Here is a 16,322-nt window from a genome sequence, read left to right on the forward strand (position 1 = left end):
AAATTATTTGCTAACATATTTTTCTTTTTGTTTTACGCCCTTCATTACATATATATAAAAAAAATCCTGTAGGCGTTTTAAGAAGCCGTCCATCACACGCAAACGCCTCACACCACTCAGACCACAACGAGGAAAATGAAGGAGTGGAAAGCGATTTGCCTCATCAACTCTTTTTTTTCTTACCAGACGCACAAATGCTAAGTCTTGGGGAGAGTGTCTCGCCGCACAGTTAACTTATCTCTATCACTGCTATAATGGACTCCCCGCAAACCTGCCTCTAACAAGACTCCCCCCCCCCACCCCCGTGAGAGAGAGATGACGCCACGACACCTTTTAGATACTTTCCCATTCTCTTTTACGAGTCGTGCGGTAACTGACGAGCGCCGCCTTATCGCACATCTCATAAAATTTGATAGGATTAACCCTTTTTTTTTGTCGCTTCTCACCGGCTACAACATTTAGCAACGTAACTCTCACTTAAGTTTAATCTTCCTGCCACTGAGCAATAGCCGTGCATGATTGGGGCTGGCGGACTGGCCTTCCATCACTCACCAAGCACATTTGCACACTTGTTCGATTCTTCAACGTGGCAAACACTGAGTCGACGATAAATAGGATGAGGAGGAGGAGGAGGAGAAGGATTACAAGGAAATGAAGAAACAAGAGGAAAAGGATGAGCAGGAGCAGGCAGAGGAGGAGTAGGAGGAGTAGACGAAGATACATAGGAGAGAGGAGATTTAGATTTATTTAAAGAGGACTGTAGAGAGCTAAAAAATAAGAGAATGAAGGAGAGAGTGTGTAAGCATGAGTTCCATTGTCATCGATCCACTCTGCTTTCCCCAATAAGAGTAGTAGTAGTAGTAGTAGTAGTAGTAGTAGTAGTAGTAGTAGTAGTAGTAGTCAAGTCACCCTCATCTAGCTTCCCCCACCAGAGGGCACCACCGTCCATGCCCAGAGGTAGTGTCAATTCGTTCCCTTCCTCCCGTTACCGTCCCTCCCCTTCCCTTCCCTTCCCTTCCCGTTCCTCCCTCCCTTTATAGCCCCGACGCGTGACTTTCTCTGCTTTCTCTTTTTAAATGGAGAAGTGACAAAAAAGAGGTAAAAGGGGAGGAGGAGGAGGAGGAGGAGGTAAGGAAGATGATCGAACAAGAAGAAGACAGTTTTGGGAATGATTCCGGAAGCGTTGACTCCAATGTGTGTGTGTGTGTGTGTGTGTGTGTGTGTGTGTGTGTGTGTTCAATCTCTCTCTCTCTCTCTCTCTCTCTCTCTCTCTCTCTCTCTCTCTCTCTCTCTCTCTCTCTCTCTCTCTCTCTCTCTCTCTCTCTCTCTCTCTCTCTCTCTCTCTCTCTCTCTCTCTCTCTCTCTCTCTCTCTCTCTCTCTCTCTCTCTCTCTCTCTCTCTCTCTCTCTCTCATACCCTCTTGAAGCCTGCACTGTATGATTGATTAATACTTTGGGAAGCTGCACTCATCCCTCACCGCAGACACCACGTTCCTGCGGCCTGATTTGAATATAATCTCTCATGTTTAAATAATATCTCCCGTCAGTCTGAATGCACTCCGTCTGCTGCGCCCTGACGGATGCGAGCCTCCAGGTAACGACTGCAGGAAAGATAAGCTAGCGAGTTAAGGAGGAAGAAAGGCGGACGAGGAAGATGAGAGAGATAGGAAAGGATGGAAAGAGAGAAATGGCAGACTTTGAGGAGCAGGAGGAATAGAAGATGGAAATAGAGAAATACGTAGGAGGACGAGGAGGTTGAAGAGCAGGAGCAAGAAGAGATAAAAGGAGGAGACGAGAATAAATAAATGATAGGAGGATATTAAAGGAAAGTGCTGTAGAGAGTTAGTCATAAGAGAGTAGGATCAGGCTTTAGGTGCATGTTTTTTAATTCCATTTTTTATCTGATATTTGACTTCATGATATTTTTAGTTCGCAAGACGCAACAGAAGCCTAGATGGACAAACTGACATGATGACAGACAAGCGATCAGATAAGGAGACAGAGAGACAGACAGGGAAGACAAATGACAAGGACACAGACACTAACACACACACACACACACACACACACGAAAAGCTAGAGAGAACTAAACATTTACCAAGTTCCTCGTGTGGTCTTTATTGCACTGGTATTTAAAGACAAACTAATTCTCGTATATAAAAAAAAGGTTAAGTTTAAATGCAATAAAAGTCGAGGATACAAGCATCAGTTTGCTACCAGTCTGCGTCCTGTCTATCTCTCAACTGATACGAGTCTTTTACATAATTATCATAGCTGTCATTATTATTCTCTCTCTCTCTCTCTCTCTCTCTCTCTCTCTCTCTCTCTCTCTCTCTCTCTCTCTCTCTCTCTCTCTCTCTCTCTCTCTCTCTCTCTCTCTCTCTCTCCATAAACGTACGTATAAAAAAGTCCAAGGCCACGATGCCCTCATTCACACACACACACACACACACACACACACACACACACACACACACACACACACACACACAAATACAAAATACAAAATACAATAAATATGTAACAAACTAACTCACTTAATAAATAAATGCCTAAACAAATAAATGAATGAAATAAACAAACAAATAAAAAAAAAATATCCACAACAAACACCTTATGAACGCTGGAATGGCTCGCAAAACAACACTTACTAAAACCATATGTAAAAATCAAAGCCTAGAGTGAGATCAATGACACGGTTTAGGTCTTCGTGATGATCAAAGCGCTGGGAAAGACAGGTAGATACACACTTTTTGGTTGACTAGACTCACCTACCTACCTATAAACAAATATACATTATCCCGCCTGCCACCCGACGTGCCTTACATCCTCTGGTATTTATGCTACACAGGAAACACTCTCGGCTAAAGTCTTGACCCAAATTATAGTGATTAGTGCCCCCGACCGAGTGATCATTTCGTGTACCGTGTCGGATGGGAGCGGCGGGGTGAGGGGTGGGGCGGAGAGGCGAGGGCGGCAGAAAAGGTTAGGGGTGGCGGCGGGGGTTGTTGTCATGTTGTATTACTGATGGCTACATGTGTGCTACTTTTACTACTGATATTGTTACTCTTTTTTATTTATCTTACCGTCTCTACTTCTATTACACTACTACTAATAACCTTACTAATACTATTACTATTAGTGCTGCAACTATTAGTACTTCCACAGAAATTATTACGATTTTTTTATTTCTCTTACCGTCTCTATTTCTCCTATTACAGTACTACTAATAACCTTACTACTACTACTACTATTTGTGCTGCAACTATTACTACTTCCACGAAATCTACAACTACTGGACTACTGCCAAACTGACATCAACGACAAGAATAGCAACTTGTACCATTACTACTAAAACAGTAACAAATTCTTCTTCTACTACTACTACTACTATTACTACCACCACTGTGCGTGTATATATACGGTCTATAATCTATATGATGTAGCACTATAATCATTCGTTCGACACAATGAACGTTTTAACTCATGGAATAAAATAAGTTTGCCAAATACGTGTACTTAACCAAATTTTTTTTTTCACTAACCTGATATACTTTTAAAATCTTCAGTCTCGTATACATAAACATGATGAAGGGCATAACGGCATCAACAACAAAGAGAAGATATATAACAAAATCAAAATATTCAAGACATGCTTAACGAGAAGAGAACAGGGATAGAGACGAGACGAAGAGGAAGGGAAGGGAGAGGAGGAACAAGAACAGCCCACACAGAACCCACCTTGACTCCTTTCTGGCTGCTGAAGTCTGTACTCAGGCACTGGATGGCCACGTTGATCTGAGGAGGAGAAAGAGGAGGCGGGATGTTAGACGAGGACCAGAAAATGAGGCACACACACACACAAACAGAAACACACACATTCAAGGGGTAAAGCGTTAGTATACGTATCTCAGGGAATAACAACACACACACACACACACACACACACACACACACACACACACACACACACACACACACACACACACACACACACACACACACACACACATTCACTCTCCTGTAGTTGCCTGATCTCGGGTTTCTCTTGCAAACGACCCGCGGATGGATTCGTATGTCTTCTTTAAGTGACCGTCCATTCCCTTCCCTGCCCCCTCACGCCCTTCCTTACAGCGCTGTCTTGCTTGGTCTCCGGGGTACGATTCCTACTTAAGAGTTTTTACGTGTTTTTTTTTTCTGTCGGTTTGTCTGTCTGTTTCTCTTTCTTTTTTTTTCTGTCTTTTTCTCTGTCTGTTTGTCTTTCCTGTTCTCTTTGTCTTTGTTTTTCTTTTTTTCTTTTCTTGTTTTTTTCTTTCATTCATTCATTCTTTCTTTTTTTTCTTTTTTTCTTCTTTTTTCTTTTCGTTCATTGTTTCTTCCTTTTTCTTACTTTCCTTTTCCTTTCTTTCTTTCTTTCCGTTTGTCTGTCTGTCTGTCTGTCTGTCTGTGTCTGCGTCTCTCTCTCTCTCTCTCTCTCTCTCTCTCTCTCTCTCTCTCTCTCTCTCTCTCTCTCTCTCTCTCTCTCTCTCTCTCTCTCTCTCTCTCTCTCTCTCTCTCTCTCATCCCCTCCGGCTAGTGCTCCTGATTCGCATGTTGGTGCAGTAGAAAGTTAAATACCAGACGTCAATGATTCTGCTCCGTGCCTTCTGTTTATCGAGTAAATATATATATATTAGTGTTAGGAATTATTAAAATACTGTCAATCTTATTCTCCTCAACCGAAAATGGGCAAGATCGGCGGAGGTAAGAGAGGGGGAAAAAGTCTGTCTTACATCTCATTAAAGTATTGCAACATTTATTGAGAGAGAGATTTACATAGATTTACATAGAAAATCAGACCACACAGACCCCATGGTCCAGACTTGGTGGTCTGTCCTTAAACCTAAGTGATTTTACATTAATCAGAAGACTCCAAAACGTTGCATTTCTACTCTAGTTGATATTAAGTTGAAGGAAGTGACGGTCGAGCTTATTTTTGAAGGAGTCAATCGTGTTACACTGGACCACTGATGGTGGAAGCTTATTCCATTCTCGCACTACAACGTTGGTGAAGAAAAATTTGGTGCAATCTGAATTTACTTGTCTACATCTGAGTTTTACGCCATTGTTCCTCGTGCGCAGACTGTCATCGATCAAAAACAATGTTGATCTGTCTACATTCGTGAAACCATTAAGTATTTTAAAACATTCGATCAATTTTCCTCGGAGGCGACGTTTCTCAAGAGAGAACATGTTAAGGATAGAAAGCCTTTCTTCGTAGGATTTGTTGCGCAAGGAAGGGATCATTTTCGTTGCCCGACGCTGAACACCTTCTAATTTAGCAATATCCTTTGCAAGGTGGGGGGACCAAAACTGTACCGCATATTCCAAGTGGGGTCTGACTAAACTGTTGTAGAGCGGGAGTATTACATCTTTATTCTTGAATACAAAGTTTCTTTTAATGAAGCCCAACATTCTGTTCGCTTTATTTGCTGCATCGATGCATTGCTGTGAGAATTTGAGGTTTGACGCGATTTTGACCCCCAAGTCTTTGACGCATTGAACGCTTTTGAGTTTAACGCCGCGCATTTCGTATTCGAACTTCTTATTCCTCGTTCCAACTTGAAGGACCTGGCACTTGTCTACGTTAAAGGGCATCTCCCATCTATCCGACCAAGCTGAAATTTTGTGCAAATCCTCTTGGAGGCTTTGCCTGTCTTCGTCAGTGAGAACCGAGTTACCAATCTTTGTGTCGTCTGCAAATTTACTAATGCGGTTATTGACTCCAACATCCACGTCGTTGATGTAAATAATGAAGAGCACTGGGCCAAGGACCGAGCCCTGAGGGACGCCACTAGTGACAGGCGCCCACTCTGAGTTAAATCCGTCAATCACTACTCTTTGTTGTCTTTGTTGTCTTTGTTGTTGAGAGAGAGAGAGAGAGAGAGAGAGAGAGAGAGAGAGAGAGAGAGAGAGAGAGAGAGAGAGAGAGAGAGAGAGAGAGAGAGAGAGTAAAAAAAAAAACGTACTGCACACATTGCTTAATAGATCGAAGTTAAAAAAAAAAGAGAAAAAAGTAATGAGAAACTAAAAAAAATAAATCGCCGAGGAAATGATTAAACAAAGAATAATAATGAAAGGAGATTAAAGTGAGTCAATCAAGCGTATATAAAAAAAAAACTTACTCGACATAAAAAAAAAACTATCGGAAACTTAACATAAATATTAAAACGCTCATCGATATATTAGAGTTAACCGCGAGAGAGAGAGAGAGAGAGAGAGAAGTGTTAGAGACATGTATGAAACTAAGGTGCGGTGAATTAACAGGTGAGGTGAAGGGTGAAGGGTGAAAGGGTGAAGGGAGGGTTATAGGGAGAGAGAGAGCTAGAGAGAATGTATTGTAGAGTAGGAGCCATGGGGGAAGGAGTTCTCGGGGTGTCAGGGAAGGGGACGAGGACGAGGGTGATGCTGATGACGAAGGGGATGACGAAGAGAATGCAGTGTAAAGAGTGGGAGTTTGGGGGAAGGGATGAGAAGTGGGATGATGATGGTGAAGATGATGATAACGATAAGGAGGCGGTAGAGGAGGATAGAAGTAGAGGAAGCTAGTCAGAATGAAGAGCTCTAAGAATGAACCTCTACCATTCACTCTGCAGATGAACGCCAGCCGGGGGAAAAAAATACAAGAGAACAAAAAAACAAACCAAACGAAATCAGATCTAGAATGTCATCGAGTCGAGACAAAGGATGACGAAACCAAACCATTATTACAAGACGCAGCACATTAGCGAGATTAGTCACCGCCACCAACAATTAATCTGCATTACATTCGCGGCGAGTAACAAATGTAATTCCGCATGTAAAAGGAAACGCAGAGAAATCGGGCGCGATGATGCATGCAATGAGCGGCCGTTCCCGAGGCAATAACAAGCATTAGCAAACATTAATCATGGCCTCATCACATTTATCACTCGAGGAAGGTGATGAGGAGATAAGGAGAGAGGGAGGGAGAGAAAGGTGGAGGGAAGAAGGACGGTGGAATGAAAAGTTGAAAGGGATGCTGTGAAAAAAAATGATGCTCTCTCTCTCTCTCTCTCTCTCTCTCTCTCTCTCTCTCTCTCTCTCTCTCTCTCTCTCTCTCTCTCTCTCTCTCTCTCTCTCTCTCTCTCTCTCTCTCTCTCTCTCTCTCTCTCTCTGTATATATCTCTATCTATCTATCCCTATCTCTCTTATCTCTAATCATATGTTGTCTATTCATTCAAACATGCTAGTAGCTATCTCATCTAAATAAAAGTAAATATGACCGCTTAGAAAATAATGATCTAAAAACAATATCGAAAAGAATTCCCATAGGTAACCTTTCCCAGACGAACAATACGGAAGGGTTAACGGGTTGGGGTATTGCTTGTAAAAAAAGGAGGCCTCGCCATCTGATCCTAATTAAAAGTCGGTAATTATGACGGCGCGGTAAAAGCTGGGAGGGTTTACTGCTGCACCAGGAAGGCGTTTTAGCATAGTTTTAGCACCTCTCTCTTCGGGGCGCGGTTTACGGGAGGCTGGACCAACAGGGACGTGCGTGCTGGGGAAGGAAGGGGATGAAATGCTGCCGGGTGTTACGGAGAGAGAAAAAAGGGAGGAAAGGGGGAGGAAAAGGAGTAAGGACCAGTAAAATAAAGAGGAAATAAGTGGAAAGGGGATGAGGTGTTGCCGGGTGTTACGGAGAGAGAAAAAAGGGAGGAAAGGGGAAGAAAAAGGAGTAAGGACCAGTAAAATAAAGAGGAAATAAGTGGAAAGGGGATGAGGTGTTGCCGGGTGTTACGGAGAATGGGAAGAGGTGGGAGATGAGAATGGGAGAGACAGGTCGGTTCAGCGTGTGTGCGAAACAAGGGAAAACAAACAAACAAACAAACAAACAGTGGCAGAACCTTTTTCGATCGCTTTGTCTCCGTTCACTAGATGTTCTTTTAGTTCTTAGTCCTTCATCACCTGTCACTCTATCTCTTTCACTTCCTCAGCTTCATCACAATAACAATAACAACAATAGCAACAAAGACAATGACACTAATAAGTCGCCTCCAGGTAATTGCGGAGACAAAACTTTAAAAAACGCTAATCAAGATATGTCAGCGATAAGGGCGCGGGGCAGGAGATCATATCGAATGCATGTTAAGTGCTTCCCTTCCTCGTGGAGACTTGTGGCGAGTGGCGGACTATACTCAAGCGATACTGAGCGATAGCAGTGACGAAGGAAGGCTTCTCGAGGGGCTGTGGTTGCAAGAAGTGACGCGGGCAATGAGGAATTTAACTCCCTTTGGTGATAAGGGAGTGTGATGGAGGATGAGGAGAAGGAAGAGGAAGAATAACTGAAGTCGAAAGAAAGAGAAGAGAAAGAAGAAGAAACAGAAGCAATAGAGGAGAATTTGAACGAGAAAGAGAAGTAACAATAAAAAAAAATGAGGGAAAAAAAAGGATCAAGAATGTGAAATACGTAGGACTTCAAGAGGAGAAGCAGGAGAAGGAAGAACAGGAAGAAAAGGAGAAGAGAGAGAGAGAGAGAGAGAGAGAGAGAGAGAGAGAGAGAGAGAGAGAGAGAGAGAGAGAGAGAGAGAGAGAGAGAGAGAGAGAGAGAGAGAGAGAGAGAGAGAGAGAGAGAGAGACATAGAGAGAGAGAGAGAGAGAGAGAGAGAGAGAGAGAGAGAGAGAGAGAGAGAGAGAGAGAGAGAGAGAGAGAGAGAGAGAGAGAGAGAGAGAGAGAGAGAGAGAGAGAGAGAGAGAGAGAGAAAGCGAAGACAGAAAGCGAAGACAGAAAAGAGTAGGGTGCTGGGTGCTATAGGCTTCTCGGGGGCGGCGGCAGAAGCGGAGGGTGGGGGAGCGAGTAAAGTTGCGGGACACGGGACCATCACCATCATAAAATCCCTCACTATTGATGGACTCGAGGGTTTACGACTTGATCCCGGCCGGCGCGAAGGGAGAACCGCCGTCTGTCCACCTGCCGGAGCCGCCAAGTCGCCATGCACAGCTCTTCGGGTCGTAATATTGAGCTGTTAATGGAGAGGCTGTATTGTGAGGGCCCGGCCACCGCTCTCCCCTACACAGCCGCGACGAGTTTGCCGGGTTATGGGCCTGTGACTGGAGGCTCGTTGGCGTGAGTGGGGTCAATGGCCTTAGTGGGTCTCCGAGGCTTATGGGAAGGTGGAAGGATGGATGTACGGTGATGGTATAAAATGGGTGATTGTGATGTCTTGTGTAGGGCGGAGATGTTACTTGGAGCGGCTTGAGGGTCGTTATGGGTGTTGTTTCTTTTTTCCTTTCTTTCTTCGTCTGAGGAAAGGAGGACAGGCTGGGGAGGAGGACTGCATAAGGGGATAGCGCGTGTGATGACCGGAGAGGGGGAAGGAGGAAGGGCTGTACGATAATGGGGAAAAAGTAGCGAATACGATCTAGGTGGGAGGGAGTTTGATGGGTGTAAAAGTTAGGCTCCGGTTCTTACGGAATTTGGCTGTGGTCATTTTCCTCCATCGTTTTTTGTAAGTATGAACATTTTGTGGAACACTTTCAGTAATTTTTAGAGGGTGACGAGTCAATTCAGGTTGCCTCTATTAAATGCAAAGATGAAAATGAAGCTTGGAAAACGTAATTATAAGAGGATGATAGTCTTTGAATCAACGTAAAATGGGGACTTTGACCGGAAGCAATATTAGACTAATACGAAATTATCCCTTCTCCAAAGATTCAATCCCAAAGAGAGCGATAAAGCGGCGATTTAAGGTGTCAGAATGGAGACAAGAATCGGGAAGCGGACGGGAGAGGAGAGGAGAGAAGAGTGGAGGAGGGAGAAGGATGGGACGGCCAGGCTAGGAGAGGATGAATTGGTTGCGGAAGAGAGGGACCGAAGAATGAGGGCAAGACAGGGCTGGCGGGTGGGATGGATAGGAGAGCCGAGGAGGGACGAGGAGGAGGAGGGCAGGAAGGGGTAAAAAAAAAATTAAGGAGGGGAAGGAGGAGGAAGAGGAGGAGGACTGCATAAGGGGATAGTGCGCGTGATGCCCGAGGAAGGGGAAGAAAGAAGGACCAAGCGAGGTGTGAAGTGTGATATAGAAGGGGAAGAGGGTGGAGATGTTGTGAAGGGAAGGTAGGAAGAAAAGAAGGAGGACTGTGGGAACGGGTTGGGGCAAAGAAGAAGAACCAACCGGGGTGTAAAGTGCGACAAGGAAGGGGGAGAGATGGGGAGGAGAAGAAGGAGGACTGTAGGAGGGAATGGAGCGAGAAGGAAGGAAAATCCGGGGTGCGAAGCGTGATGGGGAAGGAGGAGAAGGTGAAGAGGTAGTGAGGGGAGGGGAAAAGGAGGAGAAGGACTGTAAAAGGGAATGGAGCAAGGAAGAAGGAAAATTCGGGGTGCGAAGCGTGATGGGGAAGGAGGGGAGGGTGAAGAGGTTGTAAGGGGAGGGGAGGAGCACACACCTCGCCCCCTCGCCCCTCCTTAGCTGATGACACGCTGCCGGGGAGAGAAAAGTGTCGCGGCGGTCACTGTGAGGCGATACTGTCAGCGGCAACACCTTAGAGGGCGAGGCATTCACTATCTGATGCCGCGGAACGTGTATGGTAGGGCGTCTCTCTCTCTCTCTCTCTCTCTCATCGTTTTTCTTTCTTTTTATCGCTTTTTGTTTTCTTCCACTTTTCTCATTTCCGATTTTCTTTTTTTCTTTCTTTTTTTCTTTCTTTCCTCCAGTTATTCTCTTTTTTTTCTTCCTTTAGCACTTTCCTCTTTGGTTCACTCTATCTCACACACACACACACACACACACACACACACACACATACACACAGATCTCCTCGATTCCCCACACAGGTATAAACATACAAGCAAACACACACACACACACACACACACACACACACACACACACACATACACACACTAAACAAACACGCAGTCCCCTACCTTAGCTCCTGCCTCCAGTGGGTTCCAGTATACGACGATGGAGTTGTGAGCGATCTCCTCTATGCAGCCGACGAGCCCCACGCTGTTCTTGGTATCTGCAGGAAGGGAGACGGAACCAGGTGAGGGGAGGCGGGGAAGTGAGGGGAGATGAGGAGAGGGAAAATGAGGTGTTGTGATGTGATGTGAGATGAGGTGAGGGGAGATGAGGAGAGGGAAGCTGAGGTGTTGTGATGTGATGTGAGATGAGGTGAGGGGAGATGAGGAGAGAGAAAATGTGGTGTTGTGATGTGATGTGAGATGAGGTGAGGGGAGATGAGGAGAGAGAAGCTGAGGTGTTGTGATGTGATGTGAGATGAGGTGAGGGGAGATGAGGAGAGAGAAGCTGAGGTGTTGTGATGTGATGTGAGATGAGGTGAGGGGAGATGAGGAGAGAGAAAATGAGGGGTTGTGATGTGAGGTGAGGTGATGTGATGTGAGATGAGGTGAGGTGAGGTGAGGATATAAGAGTGTGCGCAGCGATGTGCTCATTATGCATCGTAAACAAACACACGAGAAAAGGTCGCCACAAAAAAACACACACAAAAAAAACACACACACACAAAAAAAAAAACATTGCATGCATCACCCACTTATTACCTGACATAAATATCAATCTGTCGACAAAATGGAGCCTGAGAACAGTGATCAGGTATCCAGTTTTGGTAGCACAGAAAATATATCCCCCCTGCATGTGTGTGTGTGTGTGTGTGTGTGTGTGTGTGTGTGTGTGTGTGTGTGTGTGTGTGTGTGTGTGTGTGTGTGTGTGTGTGTGTGTGTGTGTGTGTGTGTGTGTGTGTGTGCGCTACAATGGGTGAAAATAGAGAAGAAAAAACTACAAGGAAAAAGTCTTCGGTAATTCGTGTGTGCGTGTGTGGGGGGGAGGTTAGGAGGGCAGGGGGGGGAGGGTGTGGCTGGCAGAGGAGTAGCTACCTGGGCTGGGCTGACGAGTGATACCTGTGTGTTTTGAGGCGCCCAGGTGGTGGAGGTGTGAGGCAGGTAAAGGTAAGGTGGAGGCCGCGGGGCTGAGGTGCGGTGGTGGTGGTTGGGGGGCCGGATGGTGGTGGTGGTGGTGGTGATTTGATGGTTTTGTAAGAAGTGAGGATCTTTTTTTTTCTTTGGTGTGTGTGTGTGTGTGTGTACGCGTGGCCTCGGTGCTCATCTCCGTCACACTGTTTCGTTCCATTCTTCCTTTACATTTCCGATCTTCTCTTTTTCATTAATTTTCCTTCCTTCTTTCTTTCTTTTCTCCCGTTACTTTCTTATTTTCCTTCCTTTCGCATCTTCATCTCTTATTCTCTCTATCAAACACACAATGACCCTGACTTGTGTGTGTGTGTGTGTGTGTGTGTGTGTGTGTGTGTGTGTGTGTGTGTGTGTATCAGGGTGGGGTTATGGCGTGTGGGGAAAGTGGAGAGCAACGCGTCCAAAATATTAGGTTAGCTCAGGCTATTCCCGTTTAGTTCTCTCTCTCTCTCTCTCTCTCTCTCTCTCACACACACACACACACACACACACACACACACACACACACACAAATCCTTCTTTAAGCTCACTATCTAACGGGGCATTAAAAGCTCTTAATACCCTCTAATCTCCTCTAAATGCTGCCCAGGACTCATCCAAATTACATCTTCTCTCGGGTACTCATTCACGTTCTGGGATTTGCCAAGCGACGCTAATCCCCCACGGAGGCTCGTGTCTGGTGGCGGTTATGGCGGCACTGACCGAGGCATCAAGAGGAGGTGGAAGTAAATTGGGTGCCCAGGGCGTCACTGAGCTGGTATTACCCCGAACACAAACTCTTACACCTCCTCCTCCTCCTCTTCTTCTTACTCCGACTCCTACCTATTCCCCCCCCTTTTGCTTCTTCGGGAAATGCCTTTAAGCTTTTCGGCCACTCCCTCTCTCCTCCCCTTCCCTCCTGCCCTCCACTGCCGTCATTTTATCTTGCTTCTTAACTTTCCTATTTTATGCCACACTTTGCTTTGTTGTGTGTGTGCCCTCCCTTCTCCCTTTCTTTTACTACGGCCATTCTATCTTGTTAACTTTCCTACTTTATACCCCACCTTATATTGTTAAGTGTACCTTCCTTTCTCTTTTTCCCTCTCCACTACGGCCATTCTATCCTACTTGTTTACTTTCCTGGCCTCCACCACACCTATTGTTTTGCTGTGTGGGTTGTTTTTTTGCTTTACTTCTCCGTATATGTCGCGTGGAAACCCTTGACTGAACGACTGATACACACACACACACACTTCTCTCACACACACATACACGATCTACAGCCCAAACACTTCTTTTTGTCCCCCTCCTTCCACCCCCCAAACACATCCACATTCACAAACACACGAAGCTTTTCTATTCTTACTTGCTGATATTTTCCCCTCAAGCTGGTCCCCCTCACCCCCTCACACACATAGCCTACGACCCAAACACCTCTTTCTTCCTCTCCATCACCCTCGCAAACACACCCAAATATACACACTCAAATACACACACACGAAGCTTTTCTATTTTTCCTTGTTTTTATTTTCCCCTCGTGCTGGTCCCCCTCCCCCCTCAAACACATAACCTACGACCCAAACACCTCTTTCTTCCTCCCCCTCACCCCTCGCAAACACACTCAAATATACACACACACGAAGCTTTTCTATTTTTCCTTGCTGATATGTCCCCTCCTGTTGTCCCCCCCCTACCAAACACATACACACAACGCCTTCCTTCCCCCCTCTCACCCTTCGAAAACACACTCAAATACACACACGAAGCTTTTCTATTCTTCCTTGTTGGCCGGGTCTCTCCGCTAACTCCCAGGGTCAACTTTTTCTAAGGCACTCATGCATGGCTGGATCGGTTTTCTTCATAAGTGTTTTGCCACAGCGCTTCCACTCCTGTATTATCTTAACGCTAAGTATACATAGGAAGCCTGATTGTTTTGGCAGCGGTGTTTCTTCCCCCCTTCTCCTCCTCCGCCTCCGCCGCCTTGTTTTCCCTAGGGCGTATCCGGTTCTTCGTGTTCACAGGCTTCGTCGTATGTACAAGGAAAGGCGGCATTGCAGGAAGACGGCGCGAGGAAAAGAAAAATGATACGTGAAGGTTCTTGGTTAATACTGAGTCTCCGTCCCTCTCCTTCCTGGTTAACACTATCGCCCCCATAAGAAAAACAGGTTCCCGGTTAACATTGTCCCATTACGACCCCCCCCCCCCCCGCAAAAAAAAAAGGAAATCTAAATATTGTAACCCCACAGAAAGAGAGGTTTATTATATAGCGTCAGATGTAAGTTGGTTTTGAGGATTTTATGCAAGAAAACGCGGGAGATACAAGGCTATAAAAAAGACCAGGAAAAACTGCCAATTAAGGGTTGAAAATGTCTGAATTCCTAACCCCAAAATATAAAAAAAGGAAAAAAAGATTATATAAGGACTAACTGAATAAATCGTTTGAGTTTTACCGCACTGACGACCGCGTTGATGACAGACAGACAGACAGACACACACATCTCTTAACAATTTTTCTATCATTTCATCACTTTTATTTCCTTCCATATTCTTCTTTCTCATCTTGTTTTTCTTCATTATTTTCTTTACTTTCTTCCCTGCCTTTATTTTGCTTTCCTTCTTTCTTTCCTTCCTCCTGTTATTTTTTTTATTTTCTTCCTTTAGCACTTTCTTCTCTTATTTTCTCTCTCTCTCTCTCTCAAACACACACACACACACACACACACACACACACACACACACACACACACACACGCAGTACCACAATCCTAGCATAGCCTTTCCCGCTCCGCCATCCTCACACGCCTCAATAAAAGAAACTCGAATACCAATTATTTTTTTCTCTTACTATTTCCGTGTCACTGCCCCAGAGCTCTACATACCCCCATCTTGACCTACCCACGTCTCTCTCTCTCTCTCTCTCTCGCGTGACTCCTTGTCGTCGTATATTCTTCTCGTCGTGTTCCTCAAGATCCAAGATTCTCATTACCTCATCATTTTATTTTAGTCTCCCTCGTGCTACCACATTTTCTTTTTGCGGCCGCGTTCGCTCGGATTTATGAAAGTTTAAGAATGAGTGATATGCAAATAAAATTACGCTGCTATGTGGGGGCGGGCGCTCGCTGCTTGCTGATGGAGGATGCACGTGTGATTATCTATACTTTTTCTCTTTTTTTTTATTTTTCGTCATGTCCGATCTCCGATTTATAATATTATGGCTGGAGCGTGAATGTTTTTTTTTGTATTATAAAATTGTGTATTCCAATTAATTATACTCGGAGGATGTTTGGCGCAACGCATTAACATCTTTTTCCTCGTGATATCGAATGTGTGTTTAGTTTTTGTTTTGCTTTGCTTTGCTTTGCCTGACTGCTTCATTTTCTAGTGGAGCATTTCAGCCATCACGACACGGGATTAAGAGTAACTCGACTGTATAGAAAATTACACCGCCTCTGCAACGGTTCATGATATAGGACCAGATGAAGTTGTTGCTGTGTTTATAAAGTCACCACCACAACCACCATCACAGCAGCAAGAACACCACCATCACCACCACTATCAGCACTACCACCACCACCATTACCACAACCACCATGACCAAAACTAGCATCTTTTTTTTTTTTTTTTTTTTTTTTTTTTACTGCTAAGGAGACAGAAAAAAAAGCCCGCTGCTTACTGCTCCTGAATAGAGGTCAAAGGAGTGGCCAAAAAGAGAGGTCAATTTAGGGAGGAGAGGTGTCCTGATACCCTGATACCCTGATCCTGCACAATCATTACATTCCAAACAACAAAACAATGACAACAACAGAAAACACCACCATCACCATCACTACGCCTGCTGTTTCACACCATCATAATCAAAATAACAAAAACAACAAGAACAGTAGCACGAACAAGCACCACCAGTCACCGCTGCGATAACCACCACTACTAACAACAACAACAACAACAACAGCAATAACAGTCTTTCGTCTTCCGCCAGTTTGTTTACAAGAAAGACGTGCCGATTCACCGCTGGTTTCCGGAACATGAGCCCTCATTCACATCGGCCTCAGACACGTTCTTCCTGGCGAGTGGCAAGAAGTCGCCTCACCATCGCCCCTTGAGGCAAGTCATTTCGAAGCGAAGCAGCCGAGTAATGGTACGGCGGGGCGCAGTTAGCAAGGGTCGAGTTTTCTGTGGGAGATCGACACTGACAGTCTTCTCCTCCTCCCTTGACAGTGCTTGGGAAGAGATTGAGGGCCAGTTTCACAGTTCCCCATGATGGGTTAGTAAGCTCCCAAACCAATACCAGAGCCTTCGAAATTTCCTTGTATAGTGTCTAGTGTTTGTATTTAAGTTCACAAATTTGCTGAAACTATACA

The 16,322-nt window shown here is 45.0% G+C and overlaps 1 protein-coding gene across 1 annotated transcript in view; it reads right to left on the minus strand.

Moving 5' to 3' along the window:
• LOC126987761 (protein grainyhead-like) overlaps positions 1-16,322 on the minus strand; it is a 387,307-nt gene that overhangs the window by 11,596 nt on the left and 359,389 nt on the right. Inside the window, exons 9-10 of the mRNA XM_050845053.1 lie at positions 10,921-11,015; positions 3,741-3,797 (exon numbers count right to left, since the gene is read on the minus strand). Coding sequence (XP_050701010.1) covers positions 3,741-3,797; positions 10,921-11,015 — 152 coding nt within the window. The remainder of the gene's footprint in view (positions 1-3,740; positions 3,798-10,920; positions 11,016-16,322) is intronic.

Source organism: Eriocheir sinensis, chromosome 66, assembly GCF_024679095.1.
Source record: "Eriocheir sinensis breed Jianghai 21 chromosome 66, ASM2467909v1, whole genome shotgun sequence".
Classification (NCBI taxonomy): domain Eukaryota; kingdom Metazoa; phylum Arthropoda; class Malacostraca; order Decapoda; family Varunidae; genus Eriocheir; species Eriocheir sinensis.